The following is a 22148-nucleotide window of genomic DNA, read 5'->3' as shown; positions in this document are numbered from 1 at the left end:
CCTCCCCTGGGCAGGACCTAGCGGGAGCATAGCTAGTAGAGGAAATGTGATTGGCAGTCTGGCAGCCTGGCAGCAGGGAGCAGACTCTAGAACGTTAGGTGCAGGACAGACAGAAAACGATTCTGGGTCCTACAGATCTTACTTCCCATGTCCGCTTTCATTGATTGAATACCCTCACAGAATGTTGTGAGTGTAAGTTGTGAGTCCACATAAGTCTAAAGATTAGAGATCATGATGGATACAATGTATATCCCTACTGCATGCGGTGAATGTTTGTATATGGCAGATACTGGAAAATTCTTGTGGAATTGACTCTAAAAAAGTCCCTGCCTTTCAAGTCCTCCACTTGGTGAGCAGTGAGGCATGATGGAGTCATGGTTGAGGTCGTAAAGTGAGTTTCAGCCATAAGGACAGCCACAGGACCTACATCTCTGAAGCAGAAACTTACTGCCCAAGGAATAAATAGCTATTCATTGAAGTTACAATGTATCTATGAGCAAAATAGAAAAGGAGGTAGAGACTCCCCTCAGCTGGAAGTGAATGTAAAGTCCTGAAATCAATTTGAATCTTTATTTGCCAGTGGAAAATACTTTGCACTCCCGTTGAAGTGAATATGTCAGATTGAGCACTTAATTGTCATCTTTTGAAAGATTTAATACTGCTAGGAATTTAACCAAGGCCAACTGATGGCCATTAACAAGGGTCGCTTCCTTTAGTTTTGCCGGTATTCTCATGCAAGGGAATGCCAATGAAACTAGAATCAGTTTATCTTTATTGCTGTTTTGCTTTCCTCTTCTGTCAGTTGCAGGAGGGGGGGATGGGAGGCTGAGGTTTTTTCCAAGTTCCAGGACTTAACTTGCCCCCCATGTTTCCTTTTCCAGTCGGGACAATCATCTACTGTGATAGAGAACATCCATACTATTATTGCTGCAGCAGCTGTCAAATTTAATTCAGATCAGCTTAATCATTTGTTTGTTCTCATTCAGAAGGTACGTGTCCAGTCAAACGTGCTAGCTTTTTAAGTTTTTTCTAAAAGAAGCTTCCGCCTCTAAGCTGGAAGCATCTAAACATACACTCTTCTTGCTTTAGCGAACCTTTCTAGCTCAGGTGTAAACTTTCTGCATATTTTGCCGGTTTGATACAATGGATTGTCTTGCCTTTTCCCTTCCGCAGAGCTGGGAGACGGAAAGCGATAGAGTAAGACAGAAGCTGTTGAGCCTGATTGGACGAATAGGCCGGGAAGCTCGCTTTGAGACCACATCTGGAAAGGCAGGAGGATGAAATTAATCTTTCCAGCTCCACATACTTTATGCGGTTGTTCGTGCATGTGTGGGCTCATCTTGTGTGGTGTTATTGTAGGTGTTAGATGTACTCTGGGAACTGGCCCATCTTCCGACCCTGCCCAGTAGCCTTATCCAGCAAGCCCTGGAGGAGCACCTGACGATCCTGAGTGACGCATACGCGGTGAAGGAAGCAATCAAGAGAAGCTACATCATTAAGTGCATAGAAGATATTAAAAGGGTTGGTCTTACCTTCGACCTCCTTTTGTTGTCAGAGCATCAGTAGCATTGTCTGAGTAATTAGGACCCAATGAATTTCTTAGCCTATTATGTAAATCAAATGTGCGACCTGGAAACTCTTACCTTAGAGTCCAAGATTTGGAAATTGTAGGTACTACTTCTACCAAGTCACTTACATTTCTCTCAAAATTCATTTCAGCCCGGAGAGTGGTCAGGTTTGGAAAAAAACAAGAAGGACGGATTCAAGGTAAGACTTTTCACATGGAACTGCCCAAAAGGTATACTAATTTAATAATTTCTTTTAATAAGTGTTTTGGTGTTTCTTTGAGTAATGCTCGGAAACTGCCGTCTATTCACAAATCCAAGGTCACGTTCACAGGGTAGTTTTATTATTTTCATAAAATTACAAGACCTTTAACTTAGTTTCTTCTTTTGTAAACTAAATGCGAAGTGTGCACCGTTTTAGTGAGTCCAATGGATTCTGCATAAATACCATGCCCATTTTTCTGCCATGAGGGAGAAGTGGAGAGTGGGAGAAGAAAGAGAAGGGAAGAAGGAGGTTCATTCAGTGCTGGCACATAGTTGTTGTTCAGGTGCCTAGTTCAGAGGTGTTCATAAAGTGATTCCTTGGTGAGTCTTGCTGCTAGGACCCAATACTAGGAGGCGGGCGTAGGCGGTGACAGCCAATGGGGCCACTGCTCTGGGAACCCTTTGCCTCAGGGCTCCGGCCTCCAGCCTGCTGGGCACCTAGGGGCTGCCCTTTGAAAGCATGGTTAGCAGAGTAAGCAGTGATGACTGTAGCTCTCCCGTCCCTGCAGTGCTTAGACATCCAGTCTGTGCTCCGGAGGGCTGATCTTGGGGCGGCTCATTGGAGCGACCTCCCCTGTTGCGGCAGGACCCCCACCCCCCCACCCCCACCCCGCCAAAGCAGTGCCCTCCTCTAGCCGAGGCCCTTGGGTTGCCCAGACCAAATGGAAAGCCTCATAACAGGAGGGATTTCGTTTTATTGTAACATAAAAAAAGGTTTTGGTGAATGTGGCTTAGTAATTTCATTGGCTAAACATTTTTCTTGGCTTTCATTAATAAGTGTTTCTTTAAAGGTTCTTGAATACTGCTGATTTTCATTGGTATATTCAGAGACTCTTAGCTCTTGTTAAGAGGCCGTGGTGATTCAGTGAGCTTTTATTAAGTTATATTTGGTCATAAAGTTTAGTTAGGGACACGTAAGAACTTGTGTTTTAGATTTCTAATGCCGAAATGTGATCAGGTGAATTTTCTACATATAACCTAGTCTTAGAGATTTTCAAAAAGTCACTCACAAACTGGAGGTGATGATGCTCAGGTTTTAAGGAATTGTTCCTTTAATTCAACAACATTGCTCTCGCTCTCAGATACAGTGTGAATTTTTCCAGTTCTCTCAGCTTAGCAATTCAGATACTTTGTTGCAGTCTCTGTCTTTGCGGTTGACCCTCATCCAGAGTGAGTTGTGTAAGGAGTTCAGACCCTTCCCTAGTAGTAGCAATAGCAAGACGAAAAGGTATCTGTAGACAAACAGTCTTGTCTTCTCAGCAGCAGATACATTTCTTTATAAATCTGAGGGTCCCAGCTCAAGGGACTTTTTCCTGCCTCCAGGGAAATGGCTTTTGAACCCAGCACCCCTTTCCCGCCGCCTGCTCCTTCCTCGCCGTGGCTCAGCATGACTTCGCTCTTCTAGTCGTAGCGTCGGTGCCTCTTTGTTGCCCCTCTTTGTGGTCACTTCATTCATGCCTGTTGTTTTATAACAAAGCTCAAGTCACGTGGCGATTTTTGGAGTCATTTTGTGAGACTTGAAAGGAGTGCCCTTCCGTTTTTATTTCCCACTGCTCCCAGTTAAAGAAATTCTGATCTACCATGATTTCATTCCAAATAATACCTTGCGTTTACATAGCACTTTTCAATGGACTGAGTGCTCTCGCACATTCGCTCTGAAAGTACACATGGCTGAGGGGGGCAGCGGGAAGATCAGAGCCCCCTGGATCTGGCTCCAGGCAAGGGGGTGAGTTATATCCTGCCACTAAAGGTGTTTTTCTATGCTATGCCCTTTCCTGCCAGGCAGCAAGGTGGGCTGACTGGGGATTATGTCTCCCTGCCAGGCTACACAGAAACTAAGCAAAGGGTAAGACAAGATCACCCACCTCTTACTCCCCTCCCACCCTCAGCTACCTCTGTTCCCCCAACTGATTCCCCTTCCCTCTGCTTTTGACACTTTTAAAATTCCCAGATTCCACTGTTGTGTTCGGAAGTTCCGACCCTTATTTCTTAACTTTATTTCTGTAGATTCTGCCAGGATACCTACCCTTGGCTCCCTTGGTCCTCTTTCCTTTGCTTCCTTTATACCTTCCACTGTTTACCCCCAACCCTCTCCCTCTTATTTCACTCCTTTTCTCCCTTCAATTAAAAATTTAAATGTACGCATCCCCCCAAAAAAAAAAAAAAAATCACTGAGCCAAAAAAGTTGTTTTTACTCAAGTAGCAGTGTTTGGGTATTCCCTAAGTCATTCTCTTCAGCACCACCCCTGCCCCCCAGCACAGTGCCTGGCAGCTTCTAGGTGGATACCCGCCCCTTCCTCTTATTCCGCCCCTTCACCCTGTGAGGACACTAAAATCATTACTTACCCAGAGTGGAGTGGCCTCTACTTGCCAAAGCACGTAATTCAAAGCAAGAGTAGCAAGATGTCCTCAGTACAGCCTCACAGTGATGTGGTTAGCACAGGAGGAAATACTTTTTTAAAAACGTCCTCCCATGCAAAAATGTGTGCTTTGAATCTAGGGTAAACGGCTAGGTCTGGAAAAAGAAGACAGATGAGAAAGGGGGGATGTTCAGCTTTGAGAAGAAAATTCAAGAAAGAATATGAAAGTGTTCTTTAGAGACTTAGATTGTGATAGAGAAGTTTGATCCCACTGACTTTTTATGTCTCCCAAGAAGTTGCGGGAGGCCTGTTTCAATATGAGAGAGCAGTGAACTTTCCGTGAGAAGTCGGCAGTAGAATGCACTGTCTCCTCATCACGGGAAGCACTAGGAGACTAGCCGTTAAACCAGAGTGACTGAGGATTTAGGCATAGGTTTGCAGGCTATACCAATTGACTTTGAAGGCTTCATCTGATATTGAGGTCTAATTTGGACATACCGTTACCGCCTACTTATGAAATCTCAGCTCCATTACCAGGCATTATCAAATGTGCTCATTTTAATTGTTCACCGTAGTCTCTTGCCCTTTTGGTAAGCGGAGAAAAATAATTTAAATTTTTCTTGTAACTGAGCAACATCGTGTCGTGGATATGATGGAATAAATAACATCTTTCCTGTTTGCTAAACTTTAGAAAGGCCATATCAGAAATACTTTTTTAAATTCCAATTTTATTTGATTTCCTGAATTTTATTGGATAGTGAGCTACTTTCAAAGGATGATTTTCTATGTTAAATAAAAATATTCTAACCATAATTAACTGAAATCGTCCTAAGACTGCTTTTTAATATATCTGATTATTTGCTAGAGGGTTCATATTTATATCCTCATGTTTATAATCCTTTTGGTAGGTATGAGTTTGGACTTAAGCCTTAGGGTTTTCATCTTTGTGATTTTGCAACTCTTCTGTTTTAGCACAAATACGTAGGTGGTCTTGCAAACAGTTGGCCTTTAATATGTACCTTATTTCTCTGATTCTAAGATGCCAGTGACTGCAACCCGCATCACAGATTTCGTAAGTTGCAGAGAAGGAAAAAAGAAGCTCCATTTTAGTTTTACCATTCTTTAGTTTAAATTCACACTCAAGAGTTTGCATCTAAGCCTCTTTCTGACCAGCCTGTACGGCTTCACTGGCACAGTGCTTTTCATTATCTGGTAGTGACTTTGACCTCCGTAAGAATGACTGTATCCTTCCGAGGCATGTTAAAGACTATGGAATTTTGTGTCCTTGTCCTTTTTTGTAAAACTCAAGCTGCTTTTTCCTTAACTGAGTCAAGTTGTGTATACTACAAGATAAACAGCTTCTCTTGAATTTTGGGTGCAACCTTCGGACAGAGACATTTAGTGGTGGGTGACACGGCCCTTCACAGGGTACGAGTCTGTCACACCAAATTCTCCTGGCTTTGAGACTGAGACCACTGGCAGGATTCTTTGCTTTTGAGTTGACAGACATGACAGGCTAATCCTGTTCCATCGTAGTGTCATCTCTTTGACAGTTTAAGTAACAAATTTGTGATCTAAATTCAAGTTAAGAAGCCATCCTTGTTTGGTGCTACATATATGAGGTCACAACTAACATGACGGGTAGACAAACAAGTAGATACCTTTCATATACAGCTAGGGGTGCATGTACGCAGGTAAGGACAGCTGTGTCAAAACTTTCTCCCCCCCCTAGTGGCTGCTCAGTTACTTTTGACAAAATTGTAAAAAGTGTCAATTTCAGAAATGTTGAAATTTATAAAACCTGTATCTTAGAATCCAGGAAATACGGTATTTGCGATTGGTTGGCTGATCTCCAAGAAGACCAGTCTTGTTTTGGGCAATAGCTCGCTCTCGTTTACATATTCAGTAGTATGCTGTTTTTCTGCCAAAGACAGAAAGTAGGTTTTTTCAGAAGTATTTTCTGCCCCATAAAGGTCTTCAGGTTACTGAAAGACGTGAAGAAGCAAGAAGGCTTTGAAAACGAAAGCAAAATTCAGCCTTGAAAATAAAGGCTAAGGACCTAAAACTTGTACTCAGTTTTTTAGACACTTAATCGATTATTTGATTAATAGTGTTAAACTGACAGCCTTCCAAATTTTACAGATCTCTTAATTTGAAAGTTGTTCTATATTAGAGAGCAGTTCTGTTTTTAAAGATTATTTCACGAACATCAGACTTTCCAGATACGTACTACGAAGATCTGGATTGTTCTGTACCAGTTTCAGAAATAACGTTTGAAAGTGTTTCTGAAAAATACAAAGTACAAATGTAAAGTGGCTGTAATTAATAAAAATTGAATTCTCTCTTGCAAAATTGTTTTAACTAGGAGATATAAGCAGGTCATGAGTATTTTCTTGAATATATAGACCACTATCAGTGTCTTGATCATATCATTGGTATCTTAATCATATAATTGTAGAAAATCATACTTCTATACCATTTTCCTCACCAGCCAGTCCAGTATTATCCAAGTTAAACTTTGCCCGTCAGTTCATTTGATCATGTCAACATGTCCTAGCAGCCTGTGCTACTTAATCTATCCTCTGAAATTGCTAATCCCTTGTCGTCTGTTTTTTGCTGATGTACCCTATACATTTACTGTCACTTCACATCCACTCCTGTTTGCAGTTCTTGGCCTTAGGAAATTGCATGCGGAATAAGAAGTTGAAGACTGACTTACGAGTGCATGGAGATGAGCTGTAAATGAGCAGTGTGGACAGAAAAATAATAGAATGTCTAGCATCAAACCTAATCGACTTGGGAAATTTTTATAGCTAATAAATTTTGCCTGCCATTTATTTCTAGATGTAACTCATGTAACTTCTTTTTAACTCTAGTCGTCTCAGCTTAATAATCCCCAGTTTGTGTGGGTGGTGCCAGCCTTGCGTCAGCTCCACGAGATCACCCGCTCGTTTATAAAACAGACCTATCAAAAGCAAGACAAGGTAAGAGAGCAGCTATATTTGATCAGCATACAATTCTACCTACTTACACAACTTCTCTAATAACAAAACATAAATAAAATGGCTGAGTTGTAAAGTCACTATTTTACATCTTTATGATTATTAAAACAGCTCGTTTATGTTCTTTAATAATCTTGAGTTCAAACATCATTCTGCTCTCATTTCTATAAGAGCTCTTCTTTTGCAACATCCTTGATTCATTTCCTTTTTATTTCCTTAATTGATTGACATGATTATGCCAGTTTTTAAAAGGCTGAATGGTATTTTAGAACTGTGTTCGAAAAGATTTAAAGACATTTGATCTCAGGAAGATGAGATTGTTTAAAGGACCCAGAGCTTCTTCAGTGTACGAGACTTGGGAGGAAAGATCTGAAAAGTAGGCAAGAAGCGAAAAGATTCTTTTCTGAAACCCGTCTTTTAAAAAAAAGAGATAATGTCTCTAGAAGCAGAACATTAGCAGAGAAGTTTATGAGTTCCCTAGTAAGTGCACATACTAGATGATTTTGTTTGCTTTTGTGTAGGGAATGAATCCTCAGTGAAGCAATCCTTAGATTTGCAGTCCCTCACTAGGGCTACGTGCTGACGCGGAAGCTTCTGCTAAACTCACAAAATGACTGCAGATTCTCATGCCATTTTTCTTTTTGTTGTTTTTTGCCAAGAGCATCATTCAAGACTTGAAGAAAAATTTTGAAATCGTGAAGTTGGTGACCGGAAGTTTGATAGCTTGTCATCGACTTGCAGCCGCTGTGGCTGGACCAGGAGGCTTGACTGGTTCCACGCTGGTGGATGGCCGATACACTTACCGGGAGGTATCCGGAGCTGTGCTTTCGTGTCGCGCTTTACAGCATCCGTTTGGCTATTTGCGTGCGAACTATAAACACGATACCGGTAGGGTGTCGCGCTAAAGAGGTGGCATGAGGTTTCTTTGTAGCGATGGAGCAGTTTTATGTTTTGACTATAACCATTTTAAACAAATTTTTATTTATTTATTTATTTTTTTAACGTTTATTTATTTTTGAGACAGAGAGAGACAGAGCATGAACGGGGGAGGGTGAGAAAGAGGGAGACACAGAATCTGAAACAAGCTCCAGGCTCTGAGCTGTCAGCACACAGCCCGACGCGGGGCTAGGACTCATGGACCACGAGATCGTGACCTGAGCCGAAGTCGGCCCCTCAACCGACTGAGCCACCCAGGCGCCCCAACTATAACCATTTTAAAATAACAGTTTAGGAAGTTGTTATTTGTGGGCGAATCATTCAGCAAATCATCTTAGAACTGCATACGATAAAGTGATAAGGATGACCATGTTTCCTCTGCCTTTCATATGAAATGATAATGGTCTATGCTGTGGAGAACTGCTTTCGTTTTTCAAATCAGTTGATTAGTAATATTGTTTTTAAAAATTAGAAAAAAAACTTAACCAGTGTTTGCGGTATTTCAGTTTGAGGTTACGGAGATGATATTTTACTGCCATCCAACTTGACTAGAAGTTGTAACAGACTTGAAGTAGTTTCCACTGTATCGTGCTGTTAACAGATGTCTCGCCTTTATTTTACCCTAAATTGTATGTGTAAGCGTTAGGTAGAATTCTTGTTTTAATTTTTAAAAAGTGTGTTTTAATTTTGCTTTTGCGTAGGAATGCCTGGAGTTAACTAATCAGCATTACTTCTTTTTGCAGTATTTAGAGGCCCATCTAAAATTTCTAGCATTTTTCTTGCAAGAAGCCACTCTGTATCTGGGTTGGAATCGTGCCAAGGAAATCTGGGAGTGTCTTGTGACTGGCCAGGATGTTTGTGAATTGGATAGAGAGGTAAGAAGATGGTAGTGTGGCTAAAATAAGGCAGAGGTGGGGCTTCTATAGTTTACCTTTTTTATGGGTCTCATATCGTCGATTCTAAATGCTTCTCAATTTGCTAAGCACACATTTATGCTGATCGGCCAGGAGCTATAAGTGCTGAAAAAATACATTATATGATATATATCTATGACATAAACGTATGAGTTCGGTAATTTTTATACCATTCTGGACAAAACCAAATTGAGCCGAAAGAGCACAGCTGAAGAATTCTCGGTATGTCTTATAATTTTTCTCCCTCCCATGGAACTAATTTCAAGTTACCAACCAAGAACTTTGAGTTCCTGCAATGATGTCGTACGGCAGAAGCACAAACACAAACTTCTTTGTTGTATTCTAAACACAAAGAAGAATAAATGCCCAGACAGATTTTTTTCTGACTATAATTAAACAGCTGAAAATAGATTAAGCCAGGAGCAGAACACCGGACTTGGTGTATTGTAACGATGAATTGTGTGCTCATCTCCGTTTGCAGAGTTGTAACTACTTCCTAGGATTGTTGAAAGGACTGAATAAATGCCCGTGCCCAGCACAGCGGCTGGCACACAACAAGGCTTATGAATAAACGTTAGTGGGCAAGCCCAAGTCTAACCTTCATTGAACAGTAGGAGTGTATATTTTCATTATCTGAGGGAAAGGCTGCTAGGAACTGCTTTATTTGGCTCTGGCGTTCCAGGCATTTCCGTTGTCCCTGGTAATACAAATTTTTGCAGCATTGAACATAGCCTATCTTCTGTCTCCCACTTTGGAATAAGTATTTGCCTAAAATGAATTTTAGTTATAGGGTAATGTTTGTCTTAATCCACAGATGTGTTTTGAATGGTTTACAAAAGGCCAACATGATCTCGAGAGTGACGTTCAGCAGCAGCTTTTCAAGGAGAAAATTCTTAAATTGGAGTCATATGAAATCACCATGAATGGTAGGAAGAAAACTTCAAGTCTTTTTTTCTCAGTTCTTTAAGAAATGTGATTCTTTCCTTTCCCTGTAAGTCCACTTCTCAGAAGCAACTAAGCAGTCTGGATTATCCTTCTGGACTTTTCTTTATGCGTATAAAGACATATCTGCGTATACCTGTGTTTATATACACAGATTAATTCCTTTTTATGTGAATAGTATCTCGTGATTCACTTTAAATTATATGGCCTTACCATTTCAGTTGTCAAATGGTAGCACTTATCAGTATCATTCTATTTTATGGCTGAATAATATTTCATTGTATGAATGTACCACATTTTATTTATCCATTCATCAGTGATGGATACTGAAGTGTTAATCACTTTTGGCTATTACTAGTAACACCGCTGTAAGCATTCATGTACAAGTTTTCGTGTGGACATTAGTTTTCATTTCTCTTGGGTATATACCTAGGAGTGGAATTGAATCATATAATTAACATTTTGAAGAACTGTCAGACTATTTTGCAAAGTGGCTGCACCGTTTTATAATCCTACCAGCAACATCTGAGGGTTTCAGTTTTGTCACATCTTCACCAATCCTCGTTACTGTCTGTCGTCTTTATTCTAGCCGTCCTGGTGTGTGTGAAGTGTTATCTCGTGGCTTTGGTCTGTGTTTCCCTGATGACTAAGGATATTGAGCATCTCTTCATGTGTTTATTGACTGTTTGTATATATTTTTTGGAGAAATGTCTGTTCGGACCTTTTGCCCATCATGAATTGGGCTGTTGGTCTTTTTATTGTTAAGTTGTGAGAGTTCTTTATATATTCTGCCTAGTGGCACCTCATCCGATAGACACTCTGCATATATTTTGTCCCATTCAGTGGGTGGTCTTTTCACTCTCTTATAGTCCTTTGAAGCACAAGAGCTCCTAATTTTGATGAGGTTCAATTTACCTACTTTTTATTTTGCTGCTCGTGCTTTTGGTACCATATCTAACAAACCGTTGCCTAATCGGAGGTCTTGAACATTTATGTCTGTTGTGTCCCAAGAGTTTTACAGTTTTGGCTCTTGATATACTTTGAGTCTCTTCCTTGGTTATCTGTGTTACTTAGAGTGCATGAATTTATCTGACCTTCTGTAATTTCAGGGTTTAACTTATTTAAGACTTTTTTTGAAAATGTGAATCTTTGTGATCATCGACTGAAACGACAAGGAGCTCAGTTGGTAAGTACCTTCTTCCAAAATCTGGATAATCTGGATAGTCTAGTAAAACATGGCAAAAAAGGTGTTCTAATTGAGAGAAAACACGACCTTTTTTAAAGAATGGGCATCGCCTCAACTGCGTCTTTTGCTTTGATGACAGAGCTTCTCTTAGAGCGTAACAGAGGCTCCCTTTCTGGCACAGCGACACCTCGCTAACTGCCCGGGAGAACAAAGTTGACTTCTCATCCCTCTGTGCTTCTTGCTGACCCAGGGCAGCCAGCATCCTCCTGTGGCTATGTGAATGCAGGACAGGGATAGTTTTATCGAAGCTTCCAGCTCCTCAGATCCAGTAATGGATGTGTTCCTAAAAAATAACATCTTAGGGCGCCTGGGTGGCTCAGTCGGTTGAGCGTCCGACTTTGGCTCAGGTCATGATCTCACGGTTTGTGAGTTCAAGCCCCTCATCGGGCTCTGTGCTGACAGCTCGGGGCCTGGAGCCCACTTCAGATTCTGTGTCTCCTTCTCTCTCTGCTCCTCCCCTGCTCACACTCTGTCTCTCTCTCAAAAAATAAATAAAAGATTAAAAAAAAATAACATCTTTCATTCTGAAGATGAATCTTCGGTTCATCATAGCGACAGGGATTTGGGGAGAAAACTTTAGGAACAGACAGTGAAGCACGAGAATGTGAGGATCTGTCGAATGTATGCAACTTATGTTTATATTTACATGTGAACCTTAAAAAAAGAAAGGCAGTAAATAATGGTCTTTTTTAAGACCTAACTCTTTTGGTTCAAGGCCTGGCTTCGTGGATGGTACAAATTTTTACAAGATCTTGTAAGCTTGGATCCTGCCGTTTGAACTGAGCTTTGGGAAGACCCGATTGAGCCTCAAGGATTATTAACCACTTCTAGCCTGGCTCTGTTTCCTTTTGAGGACAAGCTCCTGAAGCTGGTGCTCCTTCACTCCTGTGCTATTTTCTGTAACCTGCTTGGGTAGATTTCCAGCTTGGGTTTAGGAACATCTGGAGAAAACTCTCCATATCTCCCCTTGTTGCCATGGACATAGCCCAGTGTTTCTGTGGTTAGTTGTTTTTGATTTAAAATATAGTACAGTAGTGCTCTCATGTGTCTTGGCTTTCGCAGCCTTAATGCATATTAAACTGGAAGGTGTGGACTTAATGATATAACAGAAAATAATTGTAATTTTGTGACCTTGGTGTGCTGTATGATTTTTTTCTTTTGAACAGTATGTAGAAAAGCTGGAATTGATAGGAATGGATTTCATTTGGAAAATAGCCATGGAATCACCTGATGAAGAAATTGCTAATGAAGCTATTCAGTTAATCATAAACTATAGTTACATTAATCTAAATCCCAGATTGAAGAAGGTGGGTATCAAAGGACAGAAGGTACTTACACACAAAACAGAAAATTATATATATATATTTTTTGATAAGTTCTGACCTTTGGCGTGCCTGAAAATTGGCTTTTTTATTTTGATGTTTTCTCATTACTAATGATGGCAATTAAATGTCGGACTAATTTTAATTTCCATGTACCTCTTACTTTTAGGATTCCGTATCGTTACATAAGAAATTTATTGCTGATTGTTACACGAGATTAGAAGTGAGTGGCAAATTTTATTTAACATGTTTTTGAAATAAATGCTTTGACATTTTTCCTTTTATAATTTTCTGTTTGAGATCATGTGTCATGTTGATATTTGTGGCTGGATTCTGTCGAAGAATTTGTCAGCCGTATTATATTGTCACAGAGGGAACAGACATTTGCCTGGATTCCCCCAGTACAGAAATGTCCTCCGTAGGGAAGCTTTGCTTCTCTTTCCACCACGTCTCCTCCCCACTCCACCCGCCCCCCTTTTTGGGGTATGGGAACTGTCTTCAGAAAACGGGCCTACTCGACATTCCACATTTCTAGTAGATTCTTCTCCCCTTTTTCCTTTTCTGCCCAGGGTTTTTATGCAAGAACTTGTTTTTCCCACCCTTGCCCATGTTTCAGCTGCGATTATATCTTAGATGCTATTAAAGGCCATAGCAGGTGGTATTGGTTGCCTTTGTCCATTAGAAGCCTGCTGTGTGATACTATCTCACATACATTTCCAGTGCCTTGGCTCCAGCATGATGGTTAAAGCGTTAAACAGTCATTTCTGTTCTTAAGTTGTGTTTAAGTTTTTTACCTATTCCAGAAACGTAATGCTACTGCCCCCAGAGGTCAAGAAGTTAAACCTCGTGATGACGAATACATGCTTGAATCTGTGCAGGATTTTCATAGTTCTTCACCCAAATCTGTGACTTCACCCAAATCTGTCATCATAAAAAGCCATTTAAAGTATTCAAGTACCTTAATTAAATGAGGTACTATTTAAGTATTCACATATGTAAAACAGTAGTTCTCAGCCAGGGGTTATTTTGCCTCCCTGAGAGCATTTGGCAATGTCTGGAGACCTTTCTGGTAGCAGTAGGTGGGTAGTGACTAGAAATCAGAGATGTGGCTAAACATCCTGCAAAGCCCAGGACAGCCCTCTAACAACGAAAAGCGTCCATCCAGCCCAAGGTAGCAATCGGCCCGAGGTTTGAGAAACCCTGATAATAGAATGATGGTTTCATGTTTCACAGGCGGCCAGCTCAGCACTTGGTGGCCCCACTCTGACGCATGCAGTGACCAGAGCAACAAAAATGCTTACGGCAACTGCTATGCCAACCGTAGCAACATCCGTTCAGTCTCCATATAGGTAAGTGTGCAGAAATTACAGCACGTACTCACACAATGCGTAAATACACATGTACCTGTTTGGAAAAATAACTGGCTTCTTTTTTGGTTGATTTTCCTCATTCTGTATCATAGTTTTTGCAGAGAGTCGTATCCTGAGAAATTGCGTATTCCTGTCATACATCCCAGATCTGCATTTTTTTTCTGAAGATCCGTAGGTCATTGTCACCAGAACCAAGTAGTGGTCTGCCCCGATCCTGTGCCTACTGGACAACTTTTGTTGTTTTGTTACTTTTTTTTAAAATTTGAATTCTTTCACTTTGACTCTGTGTAAATAGGAGTAAGCTACTCTTTACAACAGACTAAAGATATACTCGTTGTGTGAAGAGTAATTTTTCAAGTTTGAAGTATGTACTTACTGAGACATAACCTGTCTCCTGGTGCCCAAATCCAGGGCACTTAACAGCACGCGCAAAATGAGACGGACGGTAATGATTAATTAAAACTGTGCATTATAATAACATCATAGTTTAAATATTATTTCCTTAAAATTAGTTTTCAATAACTTCTAACAAGAACTTAACCCCCAGATATTTGTGTTCAAACTTTGAGCTGAAGTCTCCTGTTAGATTGCCCTGTTTAGTGTTTTCAAATATTATCAGTGAAACCCGAGTTCAGTATTTGCTATAGTTCTTTGATACAGTGAGGAACATAGGTGAGTATTCAGAAACATTAGACTGAAGCATAGCTCAGATGCTACTGTGAGGTTTTCTGAGCCTTCTATTCTTAGTAAGCAGCCCCCAATCACTGATGCCCAGGAAACCTTGGCAGGTGTTCAGAACGAGGCCTGCTCTGCTGCCCTCTAAGTGATGGGTGCACGTATTGTCTCTCTCTGCTTGGAATGACTTTATGTATGTACATATGTTATTTATTTTTATTTACAGTTCTTCTTGTTTTTAAAGGCTCCCTTTAGAATAGGAATCAAAGCAATAGCCTTGCTCACATTCATCATCTTTTTTTAAATGAGTACCGTGGGGGCGCCTGGGTGGCTCAGTTGGTTAAGCATCCGACTTCGGCTCAGGTCACGATCTCACAGTTTGTGAGTTCGAGCCTCATGTCGGGCTCTGTGCTGACAGCTGGGAGCTTGGAGCCTGCTTCAGATTCTGTGTCTCCTCCTCTCTCTTCCCCTCCCTAACTTGTGCTCTGTCTCTCTATGTCTCTCAAAAAATAAATAAATGTAAAAAAATTTAAAAAAATAAAAATAAAAAGTAAATGAGTACTGTGTAGTGATACTAATATTAGAGAGGCTCCAATAAAATTCAACCCTCTTGGACTTTTTTTTTTAAATGCCAGAAAGCAGGGCACCTTGCTGGCTCATTCAGTAGAGCATGCAACTCTTGACCTCGGGGTTGTGAGTTCAAGCCCCACGTTATATATAGGGATTACTTAAAGATAAAATCTTACCAAAAAAACCCAGTTAAAATGGCGGAAAGTGATTATAGATTCAACTCATGACCTTTGCGTTCCCACATTGTTGGAAGTGTATCTTAAATAGACTCTCATTAGGAATGCATGTTAAGAGTAGGGGTACCTGGGTGGCTCAGTCGGTTAAGTGTTCAACTCTTGGTTTCAGCTCAGTTCATGATCTCATGGTTCGTGGGTTCGAGCCCTGCATCAGGCTCTGTGCTGGCAGTGTGGAGCCTGCTTGGGATTCTCTCTCCTTCTCTCTCTGCTACTCCCCTGCTCACTCACTCACTCACTCTCTCAAAATAAATAAACTTTTAAAAAATGCATATTAAGAGTCTTTAGTTACATGTTTGTAAGATGTGGTCCATCTTTATGACCTAGGTCCTTAATGATTCATTTATCTGACAAACCAGAATAGAAATCCAATTTTGAACTATTGGATTGGGATTTCCAAACTGCAACATCTTTAAATAAGTGCGTTATTTTTCTCTCTTTTTACTAAGTGTTTTTTATTCTGAATCATTTCATTTCATATTTGACTGACTACAGAGCACAGCCACAGGATAGTTCTTAACTGTTCTTATTATAAACTCCAAACACTGTTCATAGGAGTGTATAATTTCAGAGTTGCATTTGAACCACGACATTATAGTTTCTTATTTCACTGGTTTTGACAGAACTTCTCAGTGACCATAGTTCCACCTTTGGTGGCAGACGGGGGAGAGTTATTCTCTCATCTCTACAGTGGTCTGCAATGTTGTCTGAGATTTAATTCATTGTTGAGGCACAATTAAGATAGTTCACTCAATAATTCACTTATTATAGGGGCACCTGGGTGGCTCAGTCGGTTGAGCGTCTGACTTCAGCTCAGGTCATGATCTCATGGTTCATGAGTTTGAGCCCTGCGTCGGGCTCTGTGCTGACAGCTCAGAGCCTGGACCTGCTTTAGATTCTGTGTCTCCTTCTCTCTCTGCCCCTCCCCTGCTCACGCTTTGTCTCACTCTGTTTCTCAAAAATAAGTAAATGTTAAAAAAACACTTTTTTTTTTAAATAATTCTCTTACTATAGCATTTAGATATTCCTAAAGCTTCCCCACCTGAATATCAAATTCTAGTTCTTGCCCGTAGCCTGAAAGAATTTAGAACTCTGTTAAATATATTTAACAGTACTATTACAGCGTATTTAACAAACTCTTTCTAAAGTAGAATTTTCAGTACTGCTAATCAGCCAACCAGACCAATTGTTAGAAAGTGTTAGTACCTCTTTTCAGATTTAGAAAGATGCCTGTTTGAAATGCCTAGACTTTCTTTTCTGGGAGAGCACATGTTTAAATTAAGGACATTTGGATTTCCATCTCTTGATGTTAACACACGTAATGTTGTCTTTAGAATCAAATATGGAGCTGTGAGTACATAAGCTGCTGGACGTTAGAGTCTCGTTAATTCAGATAATAAGTAATATTCCCTAAGTCTGACCAAAAGGGATCTCGGGTCTCATTTTCAGGGGTTAAGCTAGCACTTAACCTTGCTATATGTTGCCTGTTCCAGAGATGGTTGTCCCCTGATGAGTGTTGATTTCTCAAGCACTTTGAAAACCTATAGGATAATAATTCTTAACACTTGTGTGTGTTTTTAAAATTCTTTTTAACGTTAAAATATTTTTGAAAGAGAAAGAGAGAGACAGAGTGTGAGCAGGGGAGGGGCACAGAGAGAGAGAAACAGAATGTGAAGCAGGCTCCAGGCTCTGAGCTGTCAGCACAGAGCCCAAAGCGGGGCTCAAACCCACAGACCGTGAGATCATGACCTGAGCTGAAGTTGGACACTTAATCGACTGAGCCACTCAGGCGCCCCACACTTGTGTGTTTTAACTCTACAGAATGTTCATTTAAACCAGATAAACAGTTGTTTGTCCTTCCTTCCTCCTCATTCTTAAACTATTTAGAACAGCAAGTCTTACTTGTGGTACACTTACTGGTTTTCAGCCAATTCAGAACTTTGTCAGATTCCATGTGTTTACAGAATTAGGTGGCATATTTTAGTGGTAAGATTATGAGACTCAAACCTACTGGTTGTTCATTCTTGGTGGATTGATGGACAGACAGGCCTGGAGGCCCAGGTCCTCCTTTATGGAACAACTGTGTAAAAAGACAGAAAGGAAAGGACAGAAAAGGAAACATGGAGGGGGCCTGCCTGTCCTCCCTTGCTCCATCAATGCACAACGGCTGTGAGCTGGCTGAGCCGCCTCCCGCCCTGGGTGACGGGGAAGTTTAGTCTTTGCAGATTTAAGCCTTCGGCCACTGAGGCTAACTGCGTGGTTTTGGTGAAGCAGACTGGAATCGTGCGACTTATTTCAAATACGTTCAAGTCTTCAGTTCATTTCAAATATGCTCAAAAAAAGTTTTTTAATCTATAGATCCACTAAACTTGTAATAATCGAGAGACTGCTGCTTTTGGCAGAACGCTATGTGATCACTATAGAGGTAAGCCTCTCTTCTTTTTAAAGCAACTTTATCATCCTGTCGTTAGACTCGTGTTAGGTGTGTACGTTGGAGACTTAACAGTGACGCTGTGCGTCTGACTTGTTTGACTTCTATTTTTTCAAGGATTTTTACTCTGTTCCACGAACTATTCTACCTCATGGTGCCTCATTTCATGGACATCTTTTAACTCTCAATGTCACGTATGAGTCTACCAAAGATACCTTCACTGTAGAGGTAGGTTTACGTTAAGCCCTGTAGCCATTTTCATACTGTCTCGATTCCTTCCCACGAGCACTGCAGAGCGGGATAGCTCCATGGGGAACTATTCTGCAAGCTGTTTAGCAAACAAATATAGACTAAAGGCCTGCAGCGAAAGGGAACTGATGGGTGTACAGAGGCACATGAATAAGTATATAATATAGCATCAGGTGGTGATGAGTGTTCTGAAGAATAAGAATAAAGCAGAATAATTTGGTAGAGAGCCAATGCGTATGTGTGAAATGTCATCAAATGGGCAGGGAAGTTCTCTCCGAGGTGGTGACATCTGAACAAAGGTGGAACGAAGTGACAACAAATAGTTTCTGCGGAAGAGCATTCCAAGCAAAGGGAGCAGCAGGTACTGAGGTCCTGGCGAGGGACTTGCGTGGCTCACTGAGTGACAAGCAAGGTGGCTGGTGTGAGGGGAGTGTAGAGAGAACGGGAAAGAGTGGAGACGGCAGCAGCAGAAGGACTCGAGATTTGATTCACAGGAGATGGCGAGGCATGGGGGGTGGGAAGACGGGACATTGAATTACTGTGGAAGGGAAGCCTTACAGGGCGGGGAGTTTTGTCCGTGGGTCCTCTGCTCTGTTCCCAGCTTCTGGAACAGTGCCTGGCACGTAGTCCGTGCTCACTAGCAGTTGTTTAAACGGACAAGTAAACAAAAGACTCCCAACAGCATTTAATTTTGTCGTACAGGCTCACAGTAATGAAACCATAGGGAGCGTGCGATGGAAGATAGCCAAGCAGTTGTGCTCACCTGTGGACAACATACAGATATTTACGAACGATAGTCTGGTAGGTTTAAACCCACACTCTGTGGCCCTTCAGCCCGCCGTCAATGCCTTCCTCTTCCTGCCAGTAACTAAGAAACCACTTTTCGCAGCTGACCGTGAATAAAGATCAAAAGCTCCTCCACCAGCTGGGCTTTTCTGATGAACAGATCCTCACGGTGAAGACTTCGGGCAGCGGGACCCCATCCGGCAGCTCCGCGGACTCCTCGACCAGCTCCAGCAGCAGCGGCAGTGGGGCCTTTAGCTCATCGTACGCCATGGAGCAGGTACGGGGTGCCGGAGTCAGGTGACCAGTCAGAATTTAGGAAGCCCCCGGAGACTTGGATGACCGGGTCCTCTTCTCCCAGACACGTCCTGACCGGTCACGATGAGGTTCCTAAGGGAATGAGCGTAGACAGAGGAGAGGAGAGGCTACGAGGCTACGAGGCCTTCCCTGACCGAGCCAGGGAACTTCTTTGTATAGAGATCGAGGGTGAAGAGGACCCAGCAGGGGAGACAACAGAAGAGCCAGAGAGGAAGGGGAAAGCCAAGCGAGTCCTGGCAGCCGAGTGAAGACAGGGTTGCAGCAGATTGTTGACTGTACCTTTAAAATACACCTAAAACCTAGTTACTGTCGTCTGCCTCCATGGCTTCCACACCGGTCCAGGCCCCCGCCATGCCTCGCCTGGAGTGTTCCAACAGTGCCTCCCTGCTCTCACGGCTCTGCCCCTAGACCCGTTCAGTCTCTTCTCTGTACAGTGCCTGGCAGCCCGGGGTCTTTTTAAACGGCAGTCATGTTGTGCCACCCTCAGCCCAAAGACTCCCAGGACTTCATCTCAGAGTAGGAGCCAGGGTCTGCCGGGCCCCACAGGGCCAACCTCACAGACCTTCGTGGAACCTCTCTGATCTCTCCTCCCTTGGCCCCGCCTCGCTCCCACCCCTCCAGCTGCACTGGCCTCCACGTTGGTCCTCAGACTTAGCAGCGTCCGTGCACTTGCTCGTCCCTGTGTCTGGAACGTTCCTCCCCAATATCCAGGTGGTCCGCCTCACGTTCTTCGGCTCTCACTCAAATGTTGCCTTCTTGGTGGCAATCCTATTTACGTTCTTAGCTCCAGCCCTGCACTTCGTATCTCCCGTCCCGACTTAACGTTTTCTTTAACGTACCGTGTGTTTTATCATATGTAATGTCTCTCTCTCCCCAGTGAAATATAAACTCCATGAGAGCAGACTTCTGCCCGTTTTGCTCACTGTTGTATCCCCAGCACCTAAAACAGTGCCTAGAACATAAAAGGTACACAGTCAGGATTTTTTGAGTGATTTCCTGAAATCAGCCCGTGTACTTTGTACCCTCTCTGTGTCAGGACCGAGCTTGGCACCAGAGATAAAAACCAATGAGACTGGTTGTGCTTCTTAGCTTTTACAGTCCAGCAAGGAACATCACACCAGACCTTATGTAAAGGTATTCTAATAGCATGTGAAGGTTTTTTTTTTTTTTTTCATATTTGTATATATGTACACATATTGCCTTATTTCCAATTAAAAGATCTTTGTGTATTATGTTTTTTTACCTTAGCATAATCTTGCCATTGATCTCAACTCCTCAGGGTCAGTATTAGTATAATGTGTTTGTTTTTTAAGTAACCGTTCTTATAGTAAGAATTTAAGGAAGATCCCATTCAAGAGTAGCATTATGAGAGTTAATTAACAACAAAAAAAATGTACAAACATCCTTTTACTTTATTGCACTTTGCAGATTTTGGGTTTTTTTTTTTACAAATTGAAGGTTTGTGGCAACTCTGCACCAAGCAAGTCTGCTGGTACCATTTTTTTCCAACAGCATTTGCTGACTTTGTGTCTCGGTGTCACGTTTTGGTAATTCTCACAACATTTCAGACTTTTTACTATTACATTTATCATGGCGACCTGTGGTCCCTGACCTGTGATGTTACTGTAATTACTTGGGGCACCACGAACTGTGCCCATAGAAGACGGTAAACTTAGTAAATGTTGTGTGCGTTCCGACTGCTCCACAACCAGCTCTTCCCCTTCTCTCTCCCCCCCTCCTCGGGCCTCCCTATTCCCTGAGACAACAGCAATACTGGAATCAGGCCACCATTTTAATAGCCCTGCTGTGGCCCCTGGGCATTCACGTGAGAGGAAGAGCTGCACGTGTCTCCCTTTAGGTCAGGAGCCAGAAATGACAAAGCTTAGTGAGGAAGGCCGAAAGCTAGGCCTCTTGCACCGAACGCTTGGCCAACTTTTGAGTACAAGGGAAAGTTCTTGAAGGAAATTGAAAGTGCTACTCCAATGAGCTCCCAAAGGATAAGAAAGGGAAACGGCCACATTGCTGATATGGAGAAAGTGTGAGTGGCCGGATGGAAGGTCAGACCAGCCGCAGCATCCTCTTAAGCCAGAGCCTGATCCGGAGCAAGGCTCTAACTCTCCTCACTTCTTGGGAAGGCTGAGAGAGGTGAAGAAGCTGCAGAAGGAAAGTCTGAAGCTAGTAGAGGTGGATTCACGAGGTTTAAGGAAGGAAGCCATCTCCATAACACGAGATTACAAGGGGAAGCAGCAAGTGCTGCTGTGGAAGCTGCCGCAGGTTCTCCAGGAGATCTGGCTCAGAATTCATGAAGGTGGCTATACTACGCAACAGATTTCGGTACAGATGAAAGACCTTCTATTGGAAGAAGACGCCATCTAGGACTTCCCTAGCTAGAGAGGAGTAGTCAGTGCCTGGCTTCAAAGCTCCAAAGCACAAGCTGACTCTTGTTAGGGGCTAATACAGCTGGTGACTCTAAGTCGAAGCCAGTGCTCCTTCACCCCTGAAAATCTTAGGGCCATTGGGAACGATGCCTAATCTACAGTTTCTGTGCTCTATAAATGGAACGACAAAGCCTGGATGACAGCACATTTATTTACAACATAGTTTGCTAAACCCACTCTTGAGACCTGCTACTCAGGAAAGAAGACTCTTTTCAAAATACTGCTGCTCAGTGACAGTGTTCCTGGTGACCCAAGAGCTCTGATGGAGATGTACAACGAGGTGAATGTTGTTTTCGTGCCGGCTAACCCAGTATCCGTTGTGCAGCCCGTGGATCAAGGAGTCATTCATTTCCACTTTCAAGTCTGAAAGTCCTGAGGCTATAGCTGCTATCCATAGTGATTCCTCTGATGGATCTGGGCAAAGTAAATTGAAAAACTTCTGGAAAGGATTCACCATTAAGATGCCATTAAGAATATTTGTGATTCTTGGGAAGTGGTCAGAATATCAACATTTGCAGGAGTTTGAAAGA

The 22148-nt window shown here is 42.1% G+C and overlaps 1 protein-coding gene across 1 annotated transcript in view; it reads left to right on the top strand.

Annotated features, from left to right (window-relative positions):
- USP24 (ubiquitin specific peptidase 24) overlaps positions 1 to 22148 on the top strand; it is a 140351-nt gene that overhangs the window by 52057 nt on the left and 66146 nt on the right. The window contains exons 13-28 of the mRNA XM_042997312.1: positions 882 to 989; positions 1174 to 1269; positions 1360 to 1521; positions 1720 to 1767; positions 7066 to 7173; positions 7851 to 8000; positions 8871 to 9002; positions 9856 to 9967; positions 11093 to 11169; positions 12396 to 12536; positions 12721 to 12774; positions 13785 to 13900; positions 17758 to 17824; positions 17948 to 18058; positions 18782 to 18880; positions 18969 to 19142. Of these exons, the coding sequence (XP_042853246.1) occupies positions 882 to 989; positions 1174 to 1269; positions 1360 to 1521; positions 1720 to 1767; positions 7066 to 7173; positions 7851 to 8000; positions 8871 to 9002; positions 9856 to 9967; positions 11093 to 11169; positions 12396 to 12536; positions 12721 to 12774; positions 13785 to 13900; positions 17758 to 17824; positions 17948 to 18058; positions 18782 to 18880; positions 18969 to 19142 (1755 nt within the window). The remainder of the gene's footprint in view (positions 1 to 881; positions 990 to 1173; positions 1270 to 1359; positions 1522 to 1719; positions 1768 to 7065; positions 7174 to 7850; positions 8001 to 8870; positions 9003 to 9855; positions 9968 to 11092; positions 11170 to 12395; positions 12537 to 12720; positions 12775 to 13784; positions 13901 to 17757; positions 17825 to 17947; positions 18059 to 18781; positions 18881 to 18968; positions 19143 to 22148) is intronic.

Source organism: Panthera tigris, chromosome C1 (assembly GCF_018350195.1).
Source record: "Panthera tigris isolate Pti1 chromosome C1, P.tigris_Pti1_mat1.1, whole genome shotgun sequence".
Taxonomy (NCBI): Eukaryota; Metazoa; Chordata; class Mammalia; order Carnivora; family Felidae; genus Panthera; species Panthera tigris.
The sequence above is the reverse complement of the archived record's forward strand: the minus strand, read 5'-3'. Positions and strand labels throughout refer to the sequence as shown.